Raw genomic sequence first — 25502 nt, 5'->3', positions numbered from 1 at the left:
CTCTATATAGCTATGCCGATATATCACACAACGGACGGCGAGCCGATTAGCCGCAAGTATCATTCCATAAACTCTTTGGACACTTTTGCACTTTGGGAGCTTGTAATTTCCTCGACGCCAACAACGCATTACACAATTGACCTCCTCTCAGCTCGTCTGGGGGAGCATCCCGTGATGTAGGTCCCCTCTTGTGTTTGATTGGTGTGGAAGCCGCCCCAACGCCAATGCCAACCCCAAATGGGAAACGTCTAAGCATACGGCTTGCAGGTGGCGTTCTGACTTTGCCGTTTCTATCGAAGGTGAAGACAGAGATGTTCGAATGCAATCAAAACAACCCCTTTCTCCGTGAAATGGCGCTCTACTTAAATGGCATTGAGAGACCCGAACGCCGCCGCCCCGCGGCCATGACACCAGATCTCTCGTCACCTTGAATACGCTCGTTACACAGATACGTTCATTCGTTACACACACTCATTTAGTCATGAAGTTTTCAGTTATTTTAGCTCTTTTTGCATCGTCGGCACTTGCCGACTATCGCCCCGATGACAAGTACTGCTGGGACCGATGGGACAAGTGGGACCGCCATTGCCCGTCAACGACAACTAGATATGGTGGAACCGTGACCAGAACTGTCAGTTCCCATTAACGCCCTAGATAGTGGCGGACAAGAGTTTTCTTTATTAACTGAACTAACGCAATACAGTCCACTAAAACATGTACATCAACTAAGCTTGTCACTAAAACCTTGACGTAAGAACAGAATTTGAACGCTAGTGTATATATCCACGGGGTTGTCTCCTTTGATTCGCTAACATTGTAACCTTTCTAGAATTCCTAAGAGTACCAAAACTATCACCAAAACTAAGTCTGTCGGCAAAGTCACTACCATTACGAAAACTAAGACTACAGCCCCGAAGACTATTACCTTGACCAAGACCAAGACCGTAGCTCCCAAAACAATTACGGTCACAGGAAAGCCAGGGACCACCACTGTGACATCCATTTTGACTTTGAATCCTAACCAGTTGACAGCTGTAAGCTCCCGCTCTTCGAGTCAGCATGATGAAATATATCCGTACCTAACACTTCAACTTGTAATTTATAGACTGTCACCGAGACTACCACCGAAGAGACCACTGTGACAATTCCAACCACTGTCACTCTACCTGGTGAAGAGCAGACAACCACAACGACCGTTACCTTGCCAGGAGAAGATGGCGAGATTATCACCGTGACAGTCCCCACAACTGTCACTCTGCCTGGCGAAGGCGAAGTTGTAACAGTCACCGAACCCACTACTGTCACACTACCCGGTACGGACGTTACCACTACTCTAACTGAGGATCCTGTGACAACAACCACTACTATTACCCTGCCTGGCGAAGGTGAGGTTGTCACTGTCACTGAGCCCACCACCATTACGCTCCCCGGTGAAGAAGTCACTGCTACTGAATCGACTACAACCACGATTACCGATTCTACCACTGTCACCGATTCTACCACCATCACGGAGTCAACCACTATTACAGAGCCGACCACAGTCACAGATTCGACCACGATTACTGAGCCTACTACGACCACGATCACAGATTCCACTACCATTACTGATTCTACAACTATTGTCGAGCCGACCACAATCACAGATTCCACTACTATCACTGACTCCACCACGATTACAGACTCCACTACCATAATCGAGCCAACGACATTGACAATTACGGACTCCACGACGGTCATAGAATCTACCACAATCACAGACTCAACCACTATCACTGATTCTACGACAATTACGGACTCTACCACGATTACTGATTCTACCACGATAACTACCACTACTTCCACGACCCAAACTGTCACCAGTACCCTGCCGGCCAGCACCACAACAGCAACCACCTCTGTCGCTGCTTGCCCCACCGGGAACCCAATCGTCAATGGTAACTTCGAGTCCTCTCTTTCCGGGTCGTGGACTACCTTAGTCGCCGGCGACGCCAACGTCGAGCGTGTCAATGTTGGCGGTTCTCAAGTCACGGCGCTCAGGGCCCGAATCAACAGTGGCAATGGCAACCTGTCCCAGCATATCATCCAAGCTGTTACGGTCTGCCCCGGTACTAATTACAGAGTATCATTTGATGCGAGGAGAACAACTACTGCGGGATCCGTTTCTGCAGTTCTCTATGTCAATGATATTGCGCTTGCCGGTGGTACTATCACGGCCACCAGTTTCCAAGCCGTATCCCTCATTAACTCCGGGATCTTTTCAACGACGCTGAATAGTGTCATCGTGAGGATAACATTTACATACGCCCAATCAACCTCTTCCCAAAAAGAAGTGCAGGTTGATAATATCGTTCTCACAAAGCTTTAATTAGGTAGCTAGTGTCTTAGCAGGATTTCAAAACCACTCTTTGTAATGCTAGTTGTAATATTTATAATTTTACCAAATCACACCCCTTTTTCTCAGTCATCACCGTAGATCAGTCGACGGATCAGATTGATTCGAATATTCCAGCAGAGCGCAACGCAAAACCTAGGTCAAAATACAACTGTGTCGACCTTCCCAAAACGGTAAACGGCCCATGCACGCCAAATGCAGACCAAGGTGGGTTCCAGGATCATCAATATAAATATATTAGCCCTCCCCCAGTAGGTGACAAACAAAGCGGGGAATTTGAGTATATATTCGGCCTCTGCCCTTTTCCCCAATCGATATACCGACAGTTTAACAACTTCAATTCAAATTCATTTTCAAGATGGGTATGTCAAACGTCGGCTAGAATTTGGCCAACTTATGATGGCAAACTTGTGCTAATCCTATTAACCCACGCTCAAGACAAGCTCCTGGATCAAACTTCATTCGCAGTTGCTGATGTTTACGAGTATCAGCATGCCAAGATGTATATGGTACGTCAAGTTAACAAATATATTGGAATTAACATCTTCTGGAAAATCCACTGAAATCACACAGACATACTTCTGCCAAGGGCAGTCCCTGAAAATTTACCAAGTCAAGTCATTATATCGCGATGGCAGTCCCACTATCATCGAGAACCCTACGTGTCAAGTATCGACAGTAAGCTCAGAAGCCGCTGGAGGTACCCCCCTGGCAACCGTCGTTCACTACGACGGACCCGGCGTCCCAACGGTGCATTTATTCTATCTAGACAAATCTTATAATATCAGAGAGGTCATCTGGGTCAACGGCGAGCAGACCGCTCATAACAATCTAAGCCTCAAAGCGGCTCGCAACAGCGATCTCAGTGTGATTTATTGGAGACAAGACAAAACAACCACATGTATGAGGTAGGCTTGACTTGGACACTTATCAACTAATACGAGATACGTATACGTAAGCGAAGCTAACATCACCAAAGACTATATTTCCAGGCCGAGGATGGTAGCATTCAAGAATACGACAGGGCCGGCTCGGGTCCCTGGACAAAGGGTGTTTTCTTCAATTTTGATGCAAGTTCCACGCATACACACGAGAAACCGCATGCTGGAACATCCCTCTCGTTCATCAATCTTTCTCTAGAAGAGCCAAATATTCGAGGGTTTTGGCAAGCCGAAGCGTCAAACGCTATTGTGGAGGGTTCCAGTCAAGGTTTAGACTGGAGTATTAGAGGTCGTACCGTCGAGGTTTTCCCATCACATGTCCCTATAGCTGCTGCTTGGGAGGGGAAGAGACCCAATACCAACACTGCGTTCTATCACGTCACAAACGGTGATATTTACAAAACTGTCATCGGGGACAGTCCACAGAAAATCAATACCACCCCGACCGACCAAGGCTCCAGAATTGCGGTCACCGTTGCACCTTCTGATGGTGGTGTTCACATTATTACATCTGGGAACCAGCACATTATACGGAGAGTGTTCCCAAAAAACGGGAGAGCATGGAGGGACCCTATACGGATAACATTGGAGTCATCTTCACCACTCGCAAACTAGACGACGGTTGGTGACCTAATGCCATGGTCCTGTAATTAAATCTAAGCAAGCTTACCGCTATCTTTAGTTAGTACTGCGATTCCAGTTATATAATAGTCAAACCAGTTCATACTCTAATCCAAAGTGTGGACCGCGTCTGCAATACGAGACTAACTCTGGGTCATTTACAAAGCTTTGTGATTATTGCTAAACAAGCAGCTCTGACATGCTTAGTTAGAATCCAACAAGATCATAATAATGGCGGCCATACCTGAAATATGCATTCAGCTTAAGTTTCTAATATATACTTTACCCTAAGCTCTAACTACTCTTAGAACTGAGATGCATGCTAGGGAATTCGGAAAACTTTTAATCGTGATGTTATATGACAGAAAATTACTATGAAGGTAAACGGAAGTAGGAAGATCCAAACCCACTAGTTATGGGCAAGGTGTGAACATAATGGTAATGTGTTGGTTCTAAAAACACGCACGCAGGGAAAGCGATGAAGTCTCGATAGTATAGTACCGCAACCAAACCGCTATCTTAAGATGAACCAGCCCTATAATTACAATCCCACAGAGCACCAAAATCGCGTCTGAGGTATCTCTGAAGCTCAGTGTCGTTCTTGGTGCCGATGAGTACATTCAATTCTTGCAATTCTTTCCACATCTTCGATACACCCGCAAATCACTTAGCGGTAGTATGCGGGTTGCCAAACATTAACGAATGCCGACTGGCTAGAATTAATGCCAAGAATTTCCCCCGGTATTCCATCGGAATTCTCAATGGCTCATAGTCAAGAATACACTCAAAAATCAGAAATCATGTCAAATCGTCCCATGTATCATGGTGGTGTTGATCATGATATATCGATAAACACATCCTCGTTTCTGCCGGCAAGCCTACAGTTCATGTTATGTAGGGGGGCGATTCGAAAATATTTCCCTGAAACCTGTGCCACAACGCGGGATTGAATCCCCAAACGGAATCAGGGTTATCTAAGTTATTCGCTTCAACATCCCGATATGTCAACGTGCATACGAGCCGTTAGCCTCCCACCATTAATTTGAGAATCCAGACCATCAAATGTCAAAACACCACAAGGGTCTGATCGCACTAGGTAGCCGAATTAGTTTGATCCCTTGGTAACACCCCAGAGCCTTTTGGTGATCCAAGATGAATAAAACAATATAAGGGGCGGGATGCGCTCAGTAAAAGGCACCAAGTAGTTTCTATCAGCCAACAGAACCATCCACAATCCTCGACTCAAAAAAGCGTTGCAGCCATTTCTTGGTCTGTTAGACTCGCTGTCGCTAAGGCGTTGACTTTAATACCCTGATCTTGCCTCGTACAACCCCGATCGCGATCCCAGGCTATATATCACTGTCGTAAGTGAAAAATTTCCAAAAGAAAGCCGATCGCTGACTTACTACTCGTTTAGAGAGCTTTTACGGGGTGTATCACAGCTTCTCGTGATACAAAACCGCGTTTGACCGAGTAGCGCAAAAATGTCGGAAACCACATCCGCCGGTCCATCCTCAGCGTCGAACTCAGCAGCTATTGAATCATACAAAACTCTGGTAGACGACTACGTCAAAAATGGCCTCAACTTGTCACCCGGTGCGAAAATAGGGATCGGCGTAGGGGCGGGGATTGTTGGGCTTGTAATTATTGGGATGATCATCTTCATCGCAATACGTCTGCGCCGGTCGCGGTCAAACAAATCGGGCGAATCTAACACTGAAGGGGAAGGCGGGAGCGAGACCAGCCTTACGGAGGAGCAAAAGGCGGCCGAAGCGAGGAGGATGCGAGCATTGGACAATATGTGAATGGCTTTGAACGTTGCGATGCGTTTCTAGGATCATGATGCTGACCTGGGCGCCCGTTTATTGTAAGCTCGTGGCAGACATTATACAGAATAAGGACTCACTCTTGATCCCTCCTCCAGCACACCTACCCCTCATATCTGTTGCAAGGTCCTACCTATCTGTTGGCCAAAAAGAATTCTAGGGTGTTCGCAAAACGAGAACGCCGCAGTGTCTAGCCCTCGAATAGAAATCCTCCCTGTCGGATAAATTTACAATATTGGCAACCAAGGGTCTTCGTTATAATCTTAGTGCAACAGACAGTTCGCGGCGTTCGGGGCAGATTCTACCAGTTCGAATCCGGTGTATTTTAATCACGCCGCATGTTTGGATTTCTTACACGGCATGGGGGTCATTTGATTAGAACTATCTTCACCACTTTATATGTAATATTAAGGCGAGACGTAATCGAGAACGACCCGACAGTAGACCCAGTGGCAAACTTGGTCGAACCACGTTGTCGTGGAAAAATATGTATGATACCCTTGGATATCGATTATGTCGATGCCGAGCAGTTAGCCGCGCGTCGATAGTCATAGACTCAAAAGTAACTTCTATAGGGGGGTTTGGAAATCATGGAATGATCGTAAAATGGGTAGCCTGTGGTGCAAAGTATGAAAATCAAAATGCAAACTAAGCGGATGAGCAAAGCGGGATAACTTACTAAATGATTTGAGATAACACGTTAAGATTGTAACGTTGAAAGGGAACCAGGCAGTCAGGATCACTGTAGTACTGGGGTCAATATTACGATGGTACCTGAATGTAAGGACAAAACAGCCAAACGGGAATCAAGGACAGAAAACCAAGGACAAAACGCGTTGTTGTGGTAAATTGAAGGTTTCGGCATTCAGAAACCATCCGAAAATCCACCCACAAGGTAATGCTCCGCTTGCGTAGGTACCGTCTTGGCCCTTTATGGCCAAGACTTGCCCAGGTGTGCTGAGCTCTCCTGACTTTTCCAGGTCTTTCGTTCATGGTGAAGAGCTTCCTCCAAATCTTGACAACTAGGCAAAGAATGTAACGGCTGCCCCGAAGTAAGCTCCAGCCATTGTGAATTAAAATAGTAACATGAATACTGCTGGCACCACAACATTTTCGAACGAAACTTCTGCGGTGTAGTGTATATTAGGGTGGGGATAAAACATATGCCGTTGCTGAGATAATCCCCAAGAAAGGTAAGATTTCCAGCCGTCTTGGTAAACACGGACAGTATGCATGATGCACACAAGCCTGTGAGTCTATTCAAGCATTTACGATATATACCAAGCGAAGGGGTCTCTTCGAAGGCAAGAAGTCCTGGGCATCTTCGATTGGGGACGTACATGTACTATCCAAGCTCATGTAAGAGCCCCAAGGCGACGTCATCAGCCCTAAAAAATTTTAGGCTGTGGAATGAAGGGTAAATCCCGTAACCCTCGTTCGAAAATGGCACAAGTTACGAACAAGAACAATGGAATATTCACAATGCAAGCCAGTAGGGCTGTGCACGCATCTACGCTCGTACTTACTACATTAACACCCACATGTCCCGGCCGCGTGTCCTCACCAACATGCAGCAAACATCATGGTAGATGAGATGTTTAAACGTTTGCAACAGGGACAAAAAACCCACGTTCACCAGCCTGGTCAACGCATCGAACAGAAAAGAACAAGCGGCAGTTGTCCGTTCACTTTAATTTTATGGCATATCAAAAATAAAATCTAGGCTGTGTGAGGTAAGATTTTCTAGATAAAGCATAGCGAGGCAGGCTTCGGAGTCGGATGAACCTTAATAAGACTTTACCTAATCGAGATCGAGATCTTCCAAAATTTAAAACATCTGCATGTCCCGGGTAGAGTTCCAACATTTCGAACCTTAGACTGCTTCCGTCATCTCCGATTAAAAATTTCCTTAAAAGGTACACGCTGATAGCTCGAAAGTACCAAGCTCAGGAGCACGCATCTAGTCGTGACCTTAGTCTGACCGTTCGCTCTTGAATCCGTACTAGGCTGAATGACCTAATAGCGAATACCCAAGATTAAGATTGTCGTATTAACCAATAATACTGAGCTGCTAGTGGTCCTGGAATAAAACAGAACCCACCGAGAAAATGATCCGTAAGATGTGGCCGCCCACAGCCTGCATGTTAGTGCAACTGCACAACGAGGCTCTACATACGTACCACCCGTCCGATGATTTGTTTGGACCTCGTTGGGTAGCTCAGTCCGTCAACCCCCCCTCGGAATGGGTGGTGCGAATACATGGGTAGGCATCAATGCGATATGACATTGGCCTTGATCCCACACCAGTGCGCCGTTTGAAACTTATCAAGGGAAGCCACAATGGAGGTTTTTGGGAACCAGGTGGGTCTTTATGCGAGCGGTTTCAGTGCCGGTCACCACGGGATAGCTAACGACCGCCCACCGATATATAAGACCCGAGTATGTCTAGTCCCAATCCAAATCCAATATCAATAGCGCACGCCAAAAACTCAACCCAGAAAGGCAAAAACATCTCAAATCTATTAAAATTCCAAGCTTACATACATAGCTCTTTGATACATCGATCTCCATTTAGTACTTCTTTTCAAACAATTTGTTCCATATATAACAGTTGAATCTCTCCGCGAGGTTCCAAGTTATATTTACGCTCCTACTTACAACGTCCAACGCGAAAAACTTCCCTTTCTGTTCTCGAGACTGGCCTCCGGACTCGAATAGGTCAACATCTTAGCGAAAAATAATCGAAACTTCAGTATGGAAAAAGCAGGTCTCACTTTTGAGGAGCGACAGGAACTTGGTAACGGCTGTAAAGCTCTCGTTCCTGGGTTGGACCCCTCTTACGGCTATGTCCCATCCCAAGCCTCAGGAATCATCTTCGTCGTTCTATTTGGACTTTCCACGATCGGGCATATCTATTCCTCTATCAAGGGAAAAAACTACTGGTATTTGTGCTTTGCCATCGGCACTATTGGTACGTATATGTACTCCACTGCTTCCCAGACTTTGCATGGGACAGCCCACTAACATATATCGTGAAAATGCAGCTGAAGTTATCGGATGGGGAGGAAGGCTATGGTCTTCTTCGTGCCCTTATAATGACAATGCTTTCTTGATACAAATCTCTACTCTCATCTTCGGTAAGCAGTTGTTTGGTGATTTTTAGGATTGAACCTTGTACAAATAACTAACTAACTTGGCTTAAACCCCAGCTCCCGCATTCTTCACTGGTGCTATCTATTACCTTCTCAAACAGTTCATCGATGTTACGGGTCGCCAATACTCTTTAATCCCACCCAAACTCTATCTCTGGATATTTGTCAGCATTGATATCATATCTCTCGCCATCCAGGCCGCAGGCGGTGGTATTGCCTCTTCAGCTTCAAATAAGCCAGGCGGCGACCCAAGCACTGGATCCAACATTATGGTTGGTGGTGTCATTTTCCAAATGGCCTCTATCACGGTCTTCTGTTGCTTCTATGGGGCTTTCTTGTGGAAAGCTCGCAACGTTCAGCTCGAAAAATCGATCATGAGGTTGACGTATGCCACCATTCTCAGTGTCACTTGCATCTACATCCGAAGTATCTACAGAACCATTGAATTGTTGGAGGGTTGGGATGGTTATCTCATTACCACTGAGCGATTTTTCATCGCCCTCGATGGTGTAATGATGGCCATTGCTGTTATCATTTACAACTTTGTGCATCCCGCCATCCTCCTTCCAAGCCCAGGTGAACAGAAGAGACTCGAGGGATTGGGTAGTGACGAGGAGGGCAGTCGCATGCAGAATATGGGGAAGCGTGGTGATGCTTAGAGGATTCTTCATAAAAGCTATCTTTCGGTTTTCTCAATCGATCGGGATCCTCATTTGTTTGATATATAGATCCACCTATCTGTTTTAAACTGGCATGTTGTTGCAACTTGGAGGAAGGTCTCAGGATCATGTTTGGATGCCTGTATGCGTTCTTTACTAGAGTGTATTATCTCTCTTTAGAATTTCTTTTCACGATCTATTTACTATGTTAAATTTAACCCCGCAAGATAATAAGTTACCATTTAATGCCTCCGTTTCATGCACACTCACTCTTGGCAGATAGAGAGCCGTGGAGCTCGATTTTCTATTGCTCACTTTCTATTGCTCACTTCATATTGCCCGCCCTCCATTGCTCACTTCCCGCTAAACGATAGTCAAATTGGAAATAGACACTTCAAAAAATTTGCGACTATAACTTTCGAGAGATTGTCTCGAAGCAAAGTATTACGAAATTGCTATACTGGACAGCAACGATACCATGCTACCCGCTCGTTCGACCGCCATGCGACGGCCATGAACCTATTTGCCGAACCCTCCACATGTCTGCAAAGATCGGAACTTCAACCACGTAGTTTCCCCCCTAAAATAACAGGATGCCCATGCAAATATTCGACTTGGTATTATGATTGGCAAATGATTTATCTTTCGGCGTATCACAATCGGTATTTCCGTCCCTGATCTTACTGAGGGTCCTTCATACAGTAAGAAAATGTGTTGACAGCGAAGCTGTGGTGTCTCGTATTCTGCTGTTAGGCTATACTTTAGAAAGCTGAGCCAGGCCAGGGATATTGTATTTTCATTGCAGAAAACCGATCGGCTACTAGGATATGTTCTCAGGCGGCTCTGTGTTGCAAATTGAATTTTGTTTTTTTCGACGGGTTAAGGGGTTTCGAGATCTGCCGTGACGCGATGGGTTTTGTCGATAGAAGGCTAAATTAAATCATTGAAACTTCCTGGATCCCATCAATGCACTTCGTATTAAACAGATTCCGTCTCGTAAACCTAGGAAAGGCAGCCCGCCAGGCTCAGTCTTGAAAAAATCGGAACCAACAGAACGGCGCACCAGCGTTACTTCGGCTCGCCAAATGACAATTCGTCGGTTTCGAAAATCCTTGCTTTTCACAATCAGCTAGCCTGTTCCCGTAGAATACCTCCGTTTCTGCAGCCATGTCTTATCGTCCGAGAGAAGAGACATTCTCTGTCCTTAACGTTATTCCTCCGAATGTGCTGTTAGCGTTCTCTCGATTGTATTCAGTTGGTACGGGTAAGTTTGTTTGATTGAGGCGCAGCGGGTAGTCTACTTTGTCCGCAAGACAGAAAATATCGCAACGTTGTAGGTATTTCAGTAGCCAGGAAGGAACCTCGAGATCTAGGTCGAAGGATTCTGGAATGATGGCTGAGCTCGCGTGGTCCGGATTTGCATCCGATTGTTAGTCAGATTGTGAGCGACAGATCAACTTTAGTCAGTAAATAACTAAATTCTCGACCTCGAAAGTATCTATCCCGATGTATATGTGATCCATAAGAGCAGATAATATGTGCAACCTTTTGTTAAAACGGCATCCACGGACCCGATCTCTGGGCAAATGTAGTCGTAATCGGGTAGGGCTTTGCATCCCTTTTAACAGAATCAACCCAGCTCGAGGAAACACCTGCCATTAAATCCGCTTTTCTCCAGGCCAGCTAGAAGCTTAGTAACTATTGGGGGCGTGCCAATTTCCGGTGTGACCGCCAAGACTGTCAGCAGGCTGCATCTAATCCCAGGAACTGTTGTAAGCAGCCCGCATTAGCGTACCAGCAATTCCAGATGCGGTAATGTACACCTTGCCTTTTAAGGTTCGATGACGAGGGGCTGCTCGGGGTTCGGGCAGTCTGGCAGCTCCGTCAGCAGGTCGCATTTGTGAGGCTTCAGTTTTAAAAGGGAAGTTAGGGACCACCATTCTGCATTCCGACATCATCAACTGCTACCCCCGCCGTTTCGATAAGTATACGAAGCACAGAACGAAGGAAAGAAAGAAAAGTTATATCCAGCTTCTCAAGAATTGGTTTGTGGGTAATTTAGCTACAACCAGTTTTATATCCCTGACAAAGAATTTATCTGCCTCATCCATCAAGGAGTTGTGAAAGGAAGTGTGAGACACTAAAACCACAATGGCTGTTGTATCAAGTAGCTCATCAGTCGATCTGGGGAAGCTGGGCGTGGGTTCCGCCCTTCCCGACCAACAATTCCAATGTGCTGCTGGCCCAGAGGAGGATTGGACCGGCACAGTGGATCCCAAGGTTCGACGAAAGCTGCAAAACAGGCTTAACCAGCGCGCCTACCGTATGTGACCACTCTAATCGAGAGAAACTTGATCCTGTCTAGTCCCAACCTTTCGGGATTTCCAGCTCGTTTAACCTATGCATATTGATGACATGGCGCTAACACTTGCATGTTAACATGCATCCTAGGTCGACGCAAGATGCTAGAAAAAGCAGAAAAGATCAAAAATTCTAAGACCGTCTTGACGACCGTTCCAGCCGATGAAAGTTCTCCAACATTTGAAGATAGCATCATACCACTCCAAGTAGCTATGATGAAAGCAGAAGGCAATCGAGAATTCGTCCATCCCATATTCCGGCGTGGGCAGAACTGCATCATTGTCACAGACCCTAAGACCGATGGCTATCGCTTGCGATATGTCCCACCTAAGATCGCCCCCGACAACCTTCTTCTCTCACTTATCCACTACAATGTCATCAGAGCTTTCTTAACCAATCTGCAATACTTTAATATACCACTTGCAGCCCTCATGTCGGACGAGATCACAAGTCCCTTCTGCACTTCAAATACCGTCCCTGAGAACCTACCCTTAACTCTCCACCCTACACCAATGCAGATGATATACCCACACCACCCGTATATAGATTTATTTCCCTGTTCCAAGGCGAGAGATAACATGATTATGATGTTGACCCGAGATAAGGGTCTCGTCGATGATGCTATGTGCGATGATTTATGTTGTACCGAAGGAGAGAGCGGGTTGGTTGTTTGGGGGCCACCGGAGAGGATTGAGAGCTGGGAGATTACGCCGCATTTTGCTGGGAAATGGAGTTGGTTGATTAAGGGCTGCACGGAGCTGCAAAGGGCAACGAACAGATGGCGGGAGGCGAGAGGGGACCTTCCAATTAGGTTTGAAGTGATTAATGAGTCTTGAGTTTCTTATTCTTACTTCTCACTGCCTCCTCCTCGCTATTCCACATATGCCTCCAATCGGAAGGCCGTGGAGCAAGGCTAAAAGAGGCCAATTGCAGCAACAATTCTTTGTTTGTATTTCTTTGTTTGTTGGATTTGTGGTATGGAGTTAGGTGCTGGCGTTTTAGGCGTGTTCGGATCGACTGTCTTGGGAGCGCGTCGGGTGGGAGGGAATCTCCCAAAGGAAGTTGTATCTATCCTTGTAGTTAAGATACAACAATAATATCTCCACATTTTTAAAATCATCCGCATTCTGCATTCCAACGTTCCGGCTCGCCTACGTCTGGGTGGGTCCTCTATTTTCCTTGGGATGCAGACAAATTTGCCGTTGTCAGCCACCTGCAGAAACGTGAACTGGCGGTACTATACCAGGGTTTCCAATAAACTCAATGTGGCCAGTCCCTATGTATTTGTATTGGCCGGGAATATAGTGGCGAAAGGCCCGGCGAATGCCTCACAAATAAACCCCCTCGTCTTCCCCGGCATGCCCATTAGCACCATTCGCGGGAGCAGAGCTCCCCGATGTTGCAACGGTAGCCTGAGTATCAGCTGGAGCAGAAGATCCAGGAATATCCAAATCCATATGTCCGACGCTAACTCCGCGCCTTACAAGTTCCAACCTGATGATATCGACCCGTTGCTTCTGCTGTTCAATAACACTATGGTTGTAGCGTATTGCATCCTTGCAGTCTTCATCATCGGGGTATTCAGCAAGGGTAGTATTGGATCGTTCGAGGTGGTAGAGCGAGTTTTGAAGACGTGCTGATTCTTGGTGAAGTTGTGGGACCTCAAGATCGAGGAGGGCCGCAGCAAACTGATCCTGCGATGCGATATTAGTGGGGTGATTTAAGCCCAACGGAGTGCGGGGAAGTTAAGACTACATACTAGCGGAATGGGGGCTGCAGAAGCACTCATGATGGCTAATTTCCTTATCTAATGTTTATAAATGGTGTTTTTCTAGGTGAAGGCGCGTCCCGGCTACATGAATCGAAGGTTGGAGGTTGTGTCGTTTCGTCGTGGGCTGCGCTGAGCAGATGAGCGAAGATGTTTTTGATGTTAGGAATTTTGGTAACACCGAATTTTTCTGAGAGCTTCGACCACCACAACAACACTCCACAGCATCCACCATCAGCGCGATCCACATCAACATCAAACGTCGACACCTACGACACTTACCTCGGAACCTACATCAATAGCAACATCTACAGCCATAAAATCCCTAGACTGCATACTTAAAATTGTCTACACGTCTTTGTTAGCTAACGTGCGCTGCATCTTTATAAAACAACAGCTACCCGAGTTCTCGAGATACCTAAGGATAGCGTTCCGATTGCCAATCTCCCTGACCTAATGGCTTAGAGACGACTCCAAAACATCGAATACACCCCGCAAAAGGGGATACTTATCTTCTCCGAACCATTCGCCGTGCGATGATGATTCCGATATGGAGGTCGTGCGTCATAAGGCAGGGCGTACTTGCGCCTGTTGCACCTCCATCCTCGTTCCTTGCTCCCTTGAAGGCGGCTAGATCACCTATACATCTACTTCAGCTGCCCTCTCCCTCTCGTACAGTATCCACGATTCGACAATCGATACTTAAACCGGGACATTTACGGAAACAGCTACTCTCTAGCCCCTACGTATTGCCTACAAGCTCCACCCGCCATTTAGCATCTCTACGCCGTCCCTCTAGAAGAAGCATAGACCCTCCATCTCCCATAAAAGCATCTACTCCAAATATTTCGCAACCTAGCCCCCATAATGCCGAAGACACGGCAGCCCCCCCACCTCCTGTCTTAGGACCCATCTTTGCAGACCCGAAGGCCAAGGCCGTATCTACTGAAACAGCTAGCGAGCTCAAAGTCGGCAGTGAAGCATGGTATAATTACCACCGCGCTCGTGCGCGCGTTTCAGATCGCGAAGAACCGGAAGAAATGTCAGCGATTCGTCGCCTCGCACCTTCGTTCGTATTCCTTCTCGTCACTCTAGCAGGGAGCGCTTATTATGCCCTCGCATACGTCCACCCTCGTCCAAAGGACCGATTATTCCCGAACATCCCAATAGCGATAACTACGATCGGCGGGATTATTGCCGCTAATTTCGTAGTATTCCTGGCGTGGAGAATACCTCCGTTGTGGAGGATCCTGAATACGCATTTCGTTCAATGTCCGGGGGATCCAAAAGTCCTTAGCCTTATCGGAAGCGTGTTTAGTCACCATACTCTTTGGCATTTTGCGGCCAATATGCTGACATTGTTCCTCATTGGTACAAGCTGTAAGTCAACTCTCTGCGGTGTTAATCCTTTCCCAGGCAAATTATCGCATGAATATAATCCAATAAGCAGAGCGTCTATCAATAGTATGTGAACAAGTCGGTCGAGGCAACTTTCTCGCTCTATATATGTCCTCAGGTGCCATTGCGTCATTTACTTCACTCACTACGAACGTGATCATGAAGCGATTCCATGTTTTCGGGCTTGGTGCCTCTGGCGCCGTATTCGGTGTTTTAGGGGGGTTTGCATTTATCAATCCTGAGTAAGTCCCTTCTTGATATCTCCAGAACGAATCCAGTGTGCGTTGAAGCAATTCTAATCGAGTCGCTAAACCAGCACTGAACTATACTTCGTCCTCCTCCCTCTATTCACCGTCAAAGCTGCCACAATCGCCACAGCAATGGGTGTCTGGGAATTCACAGCCTTGCTCTTTGGATGGAGCATGTGGATGGATCACGCAGCTCACCTAGGCGGGCTACTCGCTGGCGCTGGTTTAGCCGCGTTGCTAAAAGAAGAAGCTCGACGAAGAAGGGAGGCAGTGATTAGGGGACTGCTGGGCAAATCTTAAAAGTTCTCTTTCGTACTGTCGTGAGGCATCTTTAGAGAGAATTTTACTTAAACGCGGAATCCCAGCTTTCGCCCTCATTTCTCGATCAGTTTTGCGGGAATATCTCTCTTCGAATTCTACTGCTATGGGGTGATCTATGCATCCTATAGATAGCTGCAACATGATGACGGTACAGATTCTAGAGCGAAAGCCCTTACCTGACACAATGTATATACACATTTATATCTGATCTAAGATCCTCATAGCTTCTGAGCATGTAACCTCTGATTTACCGGCCGATTTAACTCACGCTCGATCAACCAAGCCCAACTACCAAAGTCTAGTTTTAGTCTGGGTTGCAAGGCCCCATCATACCCTCCCGTATCAAAGCAACTTGCTCCTAAGTTCTGAAAGATTCTGCCTATTTTGCCACTGCGGGAAATGGATTAAATTAATTTGATTATTGCTTCTAATAACAGAATAAATCGGAAGGGATTTTTGTCTAATAAAATAAAGTCAAAATAAATAGGGAAAAATAGTGGTCCAGTGACTATAAACTGTCGAGAGTTAGGAATACCGAATACTATGTTGAATATTTCGCCGGAGGAGATATAGCTTCGGAATAGTATCCAAAAGTACCCATGCTCTTCAGTATAGGACGCCTCCTGTAACAATAATATATTATAAAAATAATAATAAAAATGCTCTTATTATGACATCTAAGGGAAAAGATAGAAACCGCACCAAGTATTCCAAATGAAAGATAGAAGAGGAAGAAAAAAGAAAACCGAAATGGGAAAAAGATTGTGTTCAAAAAGTTGTTTACCACGCGGTGGTAAGAACGAACCCGATGGCGGAAGCTAACGAGGCCGAAAGCATGCACTTAGCCAAGAACCAAGCAGACCCAGCTGCAGTAGCCTCAGATACTGGAACTGGGATCGGGAGCGCAGTGGTGCATGGTTTGGTGTACAAAGTCGTGCTAGTCTGGGTGGTAGTCGAAGTCCATTGGTCGCAAGATCCCCAGTTATCGCATGAGGTGACAGTGACCAGTGAGGTGGTTTGAGTAGTGCTGGTAATGGTGGCGGTATCGATAACTGTGGAGGTGGTAATACCACTTTCAGTCTCGGTTGGACCGGCAGTATCAGTGTCTGTGGATGAAGAGCTTGAGCTGGTTGGCGGCATAGGCGTAGTTCCGATCCAGGTTTGCGGACCAGTTGGGACAATCGAAGTGAGCAAAGGAGTAGCCGTTGCCGCCGGGAGGTCACCACCAGTCGCCTGGAGAACGAATCTCGAGCAGACTCCCTCATTTGAAGGATTATAAATCCAGTCGACAGCAGTAGTAGTGCCAGAGGATACGAAGCAGGGAGCAGGATGGAAGTTTAACATGTTAGAGAAGATAGGGTGGCTCCAGATGACAGCACCAGTACCACTATCAATAACGAACTCGACACTGATATCTCCAGCATCTGGGCTGGCTTCCCAAGGACCCAGACCGGCAGCAATGTCGGCAGTCGAAGCAAACGTAATAGAATTTCCTGAGTCAACGGAAATGAGTTGTTTGAGAGTCAAGTCGAAGGTAGCAGCAGAGGTTTCATCATCAACGAGGATAAATCGGCTAGAGCCGTCGCTTTGAAGTGACTCGCCAATCCAAAATCGAGAAACAGACAACTGCCGCTCTTCGAGAGACTTTCCCAACCCCCTAATGTATCTCCTACCGGAGGAGGTCAGACTGGTGCTACCCCGGAGCCCAGCTATTTGGATACCAGATGCTGCAGTAACTGGATTAATAGTTGGCTGTGGGAAAATCGTCTGGATGCTGGTGCTGGTGCTGGTGCTGGAGCTAGACGAGCTGGAAGAGCTGGAGCTGGAAGAGCTAAAGCTTGATGAGCTGGAAGACGAGCTGGATGAGGAAGACGATGAAGAGCTGGAACTTGAGCTTGAGCTTGAGCTTGAGCTGGAGCTGGAGCTGGAGCTGGAGCTGGAGCTTGTGCTAGAGCTAGTCGAAGATGGGGTGATACTACTGCTGCTGTCTTGCCGTTGCATAATTGCAGCCATGGAGATTTCATGGGGATATCGCCCCTCGATAGCTGTAATAACAGCCTCAGTCTGGGCAAAAAACCCAAGGACTGTCATAGCCGTCAAAAGCCAAGAGGCCGATTTAGAAGGTCCGGTACTGCGAGCCATTGTACCTTTTGAGCAAAAACAGTTTGATTGTATTAAAACTCTTGCTATATCAAAAAGAAAGGAAAATGAGAAGGCTTGACTTCTGGTTCAGACGAAGTTTGGCCTAGAAGGGAAGGGTGCGGGCGGAATGAAAGACTTTCTGGTGTGCTAGCAGAAGTTGGAAAGGAGAGAGAGCTAACAGCTCGATGGATTGCAAGCGGATGCTATTTTATATGATTTATTTTGAACGGCATGAGCCAGGCAATTCCAGCCTACAGGATTGGTGCTAAGGATCGTAGGGGATTAATGCGACATTAAGCTCAGACCTACCCTCAGTTTTGCAGGTCGAGATATTAATATCTGCGCTCAAAGCGGAGAAAGTTCGCTTCGGATTCGTCAATCAGTCTGCAAATTAGGAAGATATCTAGGGTTACGTATTCGTGAGGATTTACCCTCGCAGATGCAACCGATGATCGATCAATGCTGTCCAAAGACCTGTTTATATCAATTTATATCCACCATTCTGACTCTGAGCTTCCACGTGGCCGGCCCTCGTCAATTTGTTGCATTTATTCAGCTGTTGTGTTGACAGTCTGTCCTAATCAGGAAATAGCCAAATTCGGACCGCTGATCGTGCAAAAAGCGATGGAAAGCGATAGAAATCTTCGAAATGACAATTCAATGAGACCTCAAAAGGGCTAGCTCAGATGAAGCCTAAAAGCTGTATGGATTTAGTAGTAGGGTTATCCATTGCACGCTGTTGTGTCCAGGTTAGCTCGGATCCTAACACAGTCCTGGGATCCTGGGATGCGAATATTCATTATATATTCAGAGCGCCAACAGTTCATGATTCAGACTTATTACTTGAAGTACTTGTAGCAAGGATGCCTGGCCTCAACAGACCACTGGCCGGGCCGGGTGGCATGAGCTTGCACGCGCACATGAAGTATTGTCTCCTCTTCAGTCGCAATACTCTATCAGATAAACCCTTCGAAGAATATCATCCTAAGCGCTAGAAATCCACAAATATCTACCGCTAGGCGCCCTTATCAGTTTGTGGGCGTGCCGAGCTAGCAGAGAATTGAGGACTTTTGTTTCTTTTTTTCTTGTTCGTTTTTCGATCATATTCCTGGATCCTGGCACCTGTGAGTTCTATTGCTCCATATTGGTCCTATTAATATATCACATTGCATTGACCGCCACACCCTCGATCACAACGGGTCGATTATGATTTTGGGAGTTACACGATCGATGTTTCCCAGATTGGTTTCGTCTCGAGTACGAGTATTATATTAGACTTTATTGGAGATGTATGTAAGTTTACATAATAGCTAGCGACATTTCATGGGACAGGAAAACAAAGACAAATAGCCTTCAATTTTTTTGGGTAGTAATGCAAAGCAGAAGTAAAGGACAGTTAGATCCTAAAATGCGATCTCAAAATCAAACTCGATAATGAACAAGGAGAACATAAAGATGAGGGCCATGTGGTTTGAAGAGGGGCGGGGTGGTTGGAAAAAAAAGATAACTGAAATGTTCGAATTGACACCGTGACCTGAGTATTTCCCATACCTGATATGCAAATGAACCGTGCCGTTCCCAATAGTAAAGCAAAACAACAAGAAAAGAAAAAGCAGAAATCAGAAAGGCGCCAATCGCAATGTACAAGAAGATGAATAGACAAGTCCCAGGAAAGCTACACTTAACCGATTGTATAAAAAAATAATAACTCGAAACGATGAACCCGTTTGCAAATGCCAAAAACCGTTTAGAAAACAAGACCCTGTATCCGATAAGAAAAATATATGATATAAAGAAATGTAAGCAAAGGGGTATCCCAGCCGAACCAGTCAGCCACCCGATGAGATGAGAAACGCTAGCCTATCCAGGAATAATCTAGACAATTTCATAGACTTCCCAGCTAGTGTACTGTTTCGCAGGCTTGGGCTTTGGAACTTCGAGGTATCGGCCACCACTCTTTTGACGACGAGGATCTTCCTCCTCCTCATATCTGGAAGGGCGGTGGTGTTTGGCCCCTGAACTTGATCTTCGCTGTTCCTCTGGCGGCGGAAGGTGTGTATAGGAAAGGGAGAAGTGGCGACCTGAATATTGTGGTTGGATGTGCTCATCCTCCTTTTGAGTTCTAGTAGATCGCCAGAGGAAAGAAGTATCGTGGCTAGAACTTCGGAATGCGTGTCGTGAGGAATCGTTGGGGTATGTGTTAGGAAGAGGACTTTCATCAAATTCATGGAGTCCAGCTTCGTAGCTGTAATCAGGAATGTAATCCCGCTCTGCGCGCTCCTCCTTTTCCCTTCCACGACGATGTCGCTTGTGCTCATGTCGATCTGTACGAGATCTGTGAGGTTTCGTGTATGAAACTCCTACAAATGTCGAATCTCTTGAGGGTTCGACGATTTCAGGCTTGGGAACGGCCCAGTACTCCTCCTCCTCGTCATCAGGGGAAAGCGACCGGCGGCGATACGTATAGCGCTCGGCTCTTGGGCGGGATTCGGCGAACATATTGAGAATATTTCGCATTCTCCTTAATTTCGAGGCGGTAGAGAGGTTCTCATCAACGTAGAGTTTCTCAAGTTTAATACGGAGGTCATCCTCAAGACAAGCAAACCCTTGAATTTGGCTAGGAATCATCACGAGAAAATATTAGCTTCCATTCATACATTACACTTCACAGCCTTCGTTTCCTTTGGATCCTTAACATATATGGGACCCAGGAGGGAGAATAAGGACTCACCTGGAGAACTCGGCGTACTCGACGCAGAGGCCAACCATCTTGACTGCATTTCTGGCCATGTACTCTCGACATTTTTTGAGCTCGTCGACTTCATGTCGTCCCCACCGATGCTTACTCAACAGTCTCTCCCACCTTCGTCGAATTTTCTCCCGATCATCTAGGGCGGCGTCGTATAGAACATAAACCTCCTTCCTATCGTCGGCCAGTTCCTCCCTTTCGGCGTCGTAAGCAAGAGGTAGATCGGGCCACAGGTCGGATATATTCTCGAGAACGTCCTGCTGGATAGAAATTTCTTCGAGGAAGCGTCGGAGTTCATCTGGAGATGAGGGATTAAGAAGTCGAAGGATCTGAGCCTTTATGGCGGCGTGATGAGGGGCCAAAGCCGACCGAGATTGGGAGGCCATGGCTGAAAGTGTTGATGCGTTGTGTGTTGTGGGTGAATGTCTTCCTTTATCAAATTCAACCTCAACTTTCAATTTTCAACTTCACTCTTCTATATTTTGATATCTGCTGATTTTTTTTTCAAACCGTGCTCGACGGGATAGAATTATTTTTTTTGTCGTCACCTCCTTGAGGGTAAGGGAATATATAAAGAAGTCTGAAGGATCATGACCATAAAACCATGGAGGGGGGCTGGATTAATATTTAGATTGGTGTGGAAGGCGGGCGGTTTTAGTACCGCTTGCTCGATGACAGTTTCCTGGCAACCCTTCGCTTTAACTCCAACAAGGCTTTCGAGAAAGAGTCAAAACTGCAGCTCCCAAACCGGAAGCAACCAATCACAACTCCCACCAAACACTTTCACTGGTCGTTTGCACGTGAGGCTAGGTGCTGATTCGCTAGACCGGACTATCGAGGGGGGTGGAAAATGCCAGGTGCTTCGATTTCCTGATACTGTTCATAAGAAGAACCGCGACCGGGCTGACTAACACTGGCAATCGTACGACAGTCTACACGTAAGTCGAGCAACGGCTGTTCACATCAAGGCCAGGTCCCGAGCCTGTAGCCTGGATCCGACTAGGTCCAGGAATTCCCGAGCTGTGTGTCTAATGTGTAGGACCATCTACATATTATCAGCGAAAGAATTTGCAATGCAAGAAAAACCATTGCCCTCGAAAGAAAACGGGCTAGCCATTCCTCAAGCTGGCAACTATTCGGCAGGAGTGGCAGACACTCGCTACCTAGAACGAACACAGCCCTGACCGGAGGCTGCGGCATGCAATATGATGGCAATATGCAACCAGTATCAGGTAAAGTTTTCCCTGACCCGGAGCTGAACCAACGAAACATACATTACTCCGTTACCGCGGATTTTATGGGCTTAATGATCATTTCAAATACGTCTGATACTCCCCAATCCAACAATAGCTTACTCATAACCGATGAATGGCTGAGATGCTGTCTTCCGTAAAATCCCTTGAAGTCCGACGGCCGCCAGAACTCGTGTCAAAATGGCTGTTTTCTCTCTCGGCTCCGCCATCTCGTGATTACAAGGCACAACTGGCCGTGCTCGATTGAGCCTTCGACCATAGACGAGTCGGCGGGTGATTATAGGTGGGTAAGGGCTTGCTGTTGGTTGGCGATTCCAGATGCATCGATGTGTCTCCCGCTTAGTGGTCCCTTCGAATTTAATTACTGCCCTCCCGCTTGACCATCAGTCACGATGTCTGTCTGTTGAGCTCGTCGACGCGGCATTTTTTGACTAGTTTTTTTATTTCTATTTTTTTTTTTTTATTCGTTTCGCTGATGGAGGCTGTTCCTTTTCGCCTACGTGGGGAGGAGCCAGATGACATCCTCGAGCGGGAACACATGCATCAGCCGGCTGCAGCTAGTGTCTTTGGGGACGGGTGCCGGTGAGACCCACCCGAGGTATGAGCAGCTATATTCTTTCTTCTTGTTCTTGTTCCCCTTGTCTTTCATTCTTTTTTCTTTTCTTTCATTCTTTTTTTTTTTTTTTTTCGTGATCTCTCGAACCCGTTCCAATATCACCAAACTCGGTAATAAATCAAAACAAAAGAGGGGCGATCAGAAAGACCATGAGGATGGGCGCATTAATGTGCTGTCCGTTTGTGAAGTGATATCATGATATTAACCCCACGTTCCCGCGACATTTCCGGTTACATCATGCCAGCTAATGGCCTACCGGAATTGGACGCTAATTAATGGAGTACTAATGATCATGATTTGTCCTGATTAGCCCTGGTCTGGAAGCTTATGTCCATGCGAGTACTAAACAACCTAGTCCATTGCATAAGCAAGTGTTAGGTGCAGCTTTATCGATAAACGACCATGATGATAATTATGACGAAGAATTATTCATTCATTCGCTCACTCAACTCAAAGCATAGCCTTTTTTTCTTCTTTTAGAAGAAGGGCTTGACTTTTTCTAACTTTGACATTACACAGAAACTCCGAATTCATTATCAAAGACACGTCGATACGACGGACGTCGCACAGGATCCACAATTAAGACTACGACTTCGAAGCTACACGACCTCCGCCCCATGTTTTTTTTTTTTTTTCCAATCCCTCCATAGGATCAGCTAAAAGAGTTGCCGCAAATACGTATAATTTGATACTTCACAACGCGAGCTGTCCTGTTCCTGCACTGCGTCTTCTGTCTTATGCATTTGAGGGATATTAACAGAATCTCAACAAACAAAAAAGCTTAAGCCTTTATCGATAACCACATCCTCGTCGCAGGCCACGTGTATTTAGAAATGTCATATCAAAACACCACTTCAGGAAACAGATCCTTTCGCTAGTTGACGAGGGGGTGTTTAAGGTGGGGCGCGGGGCGCCAGCAGTCACATTGTCTCTCGACCCCTCCATAGGATGCCAGGCGGGTTTGCCTCCCGAAGTTGCTGTAAAATTCGAGGCATGGCACTTATGCTTAATATTTTGTTCAAAAAGAAATATACATAAAAACATATTTCAAAATACAAAGAAAAGAACTAGATCATGGCCCCGAAATCTGACAAAGTCGTATTGCGATCACGATTCCTAACGTTATTATATCCTCCCCTACCACCGTACCCCCTCCCCCAGTTCCTCCCATCCATACTATTCCTAATTGGTGCGCTCTTCGCTGGTGCCTCAGGCAAAATATATTCTTCAGGAACAGGAGACACTGAAGACAGTACAGATCCCCTACTACCCCTAGATAGCCTCGATCCTCCCACGCCATGGCTTCGGCTATACTTATTCTCGTCCGTCATATTCAATCCAGAAAAGAATAGCTCAGATATCGGGGACCCGGAAACTCTATCCGCGTTAGGGTCTGTGAATTCCGAATGTGAAAACCTCCTCATGGCCGTCTTTGGAAGAATAGTGGCAGGTACTCCCGGGTTTGGACTAGAAGAATTACGGTCGAAGATATTTCGCCTACGGGTGCTCGCTGACGCTCTTGAAGATTCGGTTTCCCCGCGGCGTCTAATCAGGACGATACCGACCACTATTAGAATAGCAGCAGATATCAAACCGATAACGAGACCAGCTATCTCACCCGCCGAAAATTGTCGTGCACCTCCAGAAGAAGGCACTGCCGTCCCCGTTAACCCATATCTACCTGCCTCCTCTGCAAAAGCTGGCACAAAAGTAGTAACATAGAGAACCTGCGTTGGTGTATCCACGGTTCCATAGGCATATGACGTCGAGGTATCCATCTGTGTGATAATCATAGTCGTAAACCCCGTAGGTGTCTCAAAATGCGTTTGATTTTGGGTCGCGATAAAGGAAATTGTATTTGTCTCCGTAACTCCCACGACTGTATTCTCCAACGTAGCAGTCGTACTCGTCGTGAAAAAGGTAGTAACAAACACCGTTAACGTTGTATAACTTATCCCCTCCCACCTTCTCGGGATCTCCTTCGCTCTCGGTAAAATAGCTCCAGTTTCCCGTGCCATCAACTGAGGAGGGGTGACCTCCGCTTCAGGTTGCTGAGTCCTTGTAACCATCTCTGTCTTAGTAACAGCTGGAGGTGTATAAGCTGATAGCACGAGAGTCGTTGAGACTATTATATTTGTGTCGAGAACAGCGTTCTCCCCTTCCCCGGGCAAGGTAATGGGATTAAACACTGTCGTATAAATGGTTGTATTAACTGTTATGGTAGTATAATCCACATCCTCCGTCCTAGGAAGAACCCAAGAAGTCACTGTTGACCAGGATGTGGTTATCGTCGTAGAATAAATCGTACTCCAGGAGACTTTACAACCTCCGCCAAAAGAACCACATATCTCACCTGTTCGGCAACAGCTAACCGCCCAGCAAGTAGTCTCACCAGGCCCGCAAATATCCCGGGGGTGGAGCCCGACCAAATCAAGATAGTTGCCGAAGGAGCTACGTTTGGAAAGTAGAGGTGTATATGGTATTACACCACCTTTCTCGTTGAAACAACTACCCTGGAGTGAATGCCATCGATGTGTGCTATTCGAACAGTCATCGACTTTCTCCTCCAAGGGCCTAGGATCCCAAGATTGCTGAACCCCACCGAGCCCATTAATCTCCACCGCTAGAGTCGCTGAGATGCAACAGAGAACCGTCCCGGCCACTAGAAGAGAAAAAGAAGATACGAACATCGTGTAGGGCCCCTTTTAAATATAGGTGGGTTATTGAAGCGCATGCACACATACGCGGGCGAGCAAAATAATATGAAAGAGGAAACGAAATCCGCCCACCTTCTCAAAGCCTTCTTCCCAGCTTCATTTTATAAAAAATAATTATGGCCATCTGGCAGAAATTGCTGTCTGCAACAATTCTCTGACTGCGCCGCAGCCGTGGTGTTTGTTGTATTGTTGCATGTAAGTAGGCGATTCTAGCTTGCATCGATGTTGTAACTAGTTGAAAGGTACCCAACGATAGTAAACCTCAAACATTCAGAAACACTAACATGCAACAGTACTAAGTATGAGATAGCTTATTTTTAGCAAGGACAAATACAGTC

The 25502-nt window shown here is 46.4% G+C and overlaps 10 protein-coding genes across 10 annotated transcripts; 6 read left to right on the top strand and 4 right to left on the bottom strand.

Annotated features, from left to right (window-relative positions):
- Positions 1-481: 481 nt before the first annotated feature.
- On the top strand, positions 482-2365 carry AOL_s00173g392 (uncharacterized protein; the record flags this gene model as incomplete). The annotated part of the gene is made up of 4 exons (XM_011128134.1): positions 482-631; positions 704-750; positions 830-1034; positions 1106-2365. The coding sequence occupies 4 exons, from the start codon at positions 482-484 to the stop codon at positions 2363-2365; spliced, it is 1662 nt and encodes a 553-aa protein (XP_011126436.1).
- Positions 2366-2884: 519 nt separating this feature from the next.
- AOL_s00173g391 (uncharacterized protein) lies at positions 2885-3948 on the top strand (the record flags this gene model as incomplete). The annotated part of the gene is made up of 2 exons (XM_011128133.1): positions 2885-3300; positions 3372-3948. The coding sequence occupies 2 exons, from the start codon at positions 2885-2887 to the stop codon at positions 3946-3948; spliced, it is 993 nt and encodes a 330-aa protein (XP_011126435.1).
- Positions 3949-5438: 1490 nt separating this feature from the next.
- Positions 5439-5759, top strand: AOL_s00173g390 (uncharacterized protein; the record flags this gene model as incomplete). The annotated part of the gene is made up of 1 exon (XM_011128132.1): positions 5439-5759. One exon carries the CDS (start codon positions 5439-5441, stop codon positions 5757-5759), a length of 321 nt encoding a protein of 106 aa, XP_011126434.1.
- Positions 5760-8534: 2775 nt separating this feature from the next.
- On the top strand, positions 8535-9591 carry AOL_s00173g389 (uncharacterized protein; the record flags this gene model as incomplete). Its single annotated transcript, XM_011128131.1, has 3 exons — positions 8535-8751; positions 8825-8917; positions 8990-9591. 3 exons carry the CDS (start codon positions 8535-8537, stop codon positions 9589-9591), a joined length of 912 nt encoding a protein of 303 aa, XP_011126433.1.
- A 2151-nt stretch (positions 9592-11742) lies between these two features.
- AOL_s00173g388 (uncharacterized protein) lies at positions 11743-12788 on the top strand (the record flags this gene model as incomplete). Its single annotated transcript, XM_011128130.1, has 2 exons — positions 11743-11914; positions 12043-12788. The coding sequence occupies 2 exons, from the start codon at positions 11743-11745 to the stop codon at positions 12786-12788; spliced, it is 918 nt and encodes a 305-aa protein (XP_011126432.1).
- Positions 12789-13280: 492 nt separating this feature from the next.
- Positions 13281-13741, bottom strand: AOL_s00173g387 (uncharacterized protein; the record flags this gene model as incomplete). Its single annotated transcript, XM_011128129.1, has 2 exons — positions 13281-13646; positions 13712-13741. The coding sequence occupies 2 exons, from the start codon at positions 13739-13741 to the stop codon at positions 13281-13283; spliced, it is 396 nt and encodes a 131-aa protein (XP_011126431.1).
- Positions 13742-14259: 518 nt separating this feature from the next.
- On the top strand, positions 14260-15666 carry AOL_s00173g386 (uncharacterized protein; the record flags this gene model as incomplete). Its single annotated transcript, XM_011128128.1, has 3 exons — positions 14260-15100; positions 15168-15360; positions 15435-15666. The coding sequence occupies 3 exons, from the start codon at positions 14260-14262 to the stop codon at positions 15664-15666; spliced, it is 1266 nt and encodes a 421-aa protein (XP_011126430.1).
- An 801-nt stretch (positions 15667-16467) lies between these two features.
- On the bottom strand, positions 16468-17829 carry AOL_s00173g385 (uncharacterized protein; the record flags this gene model as incomplete). The annotated part of the gene is made up of 1 exon (XM_011128127.1): positions 16468-17829. One exon carries the CDS (start codon positions 17827-17829, stop codon positions 16468-16470), a length of 1362 nt encoding a protein of 453 aa, XP_011126429.1.
- A 1875-nt stretch (positions 17830-19704) lies between these two features.
- AOL_s00173g384 (uncharacterized protein) lies at positions 19705-20964 on the bottom strand (the record flags this gene model as incomplete). The annotated part of the gene is made up of 2 exons (XM_011128126.1): positions 19705-20446; positions 20561-20964. The coding sequence occupies 2 exons, from the start codon at positions 20962-20964 to the stop codon at positions 19705-19707; spliced, it is 1146 nt and encodes a 381-aa protein (XP_011126428.1).
- Positions 20965-23514: 2550 nt separating this feature from the next.
- AOL_s00173g383 (uncharacterized protein) lies at positions 23515-25137 on the bottom strand (the record flags this gene model as incomplete). The annotated part of the gene is made up of 1 exon (XM_011128125.1): positions 23515-25137. One exon carries the CDS (start codon positions 25135-25137, stop codon positions 23515-23517), a length of 1623 nt encoding a protein of 540 aa, XP_011126427.1.
- Positions 25138-25502: the final 365 nt, after the last annotated feature.

Source organism: Orbilia oligospora (genome assembly GCF_000225545.1).
Source record: "Orbilia oligospora ATCC 24927 unplaced genomic scaffold scaffold00173, whole genome shotgun sequence".
NCBI lineage: Eukaryota > Fungi > Ascomycota > Orbiliomycetes > Orbiliales > Orbiliaceae > Orbilia > Orbilia oligospora.
This window is presented reverse-complemented; position numbering and strand designations above follow the sequence as displayed.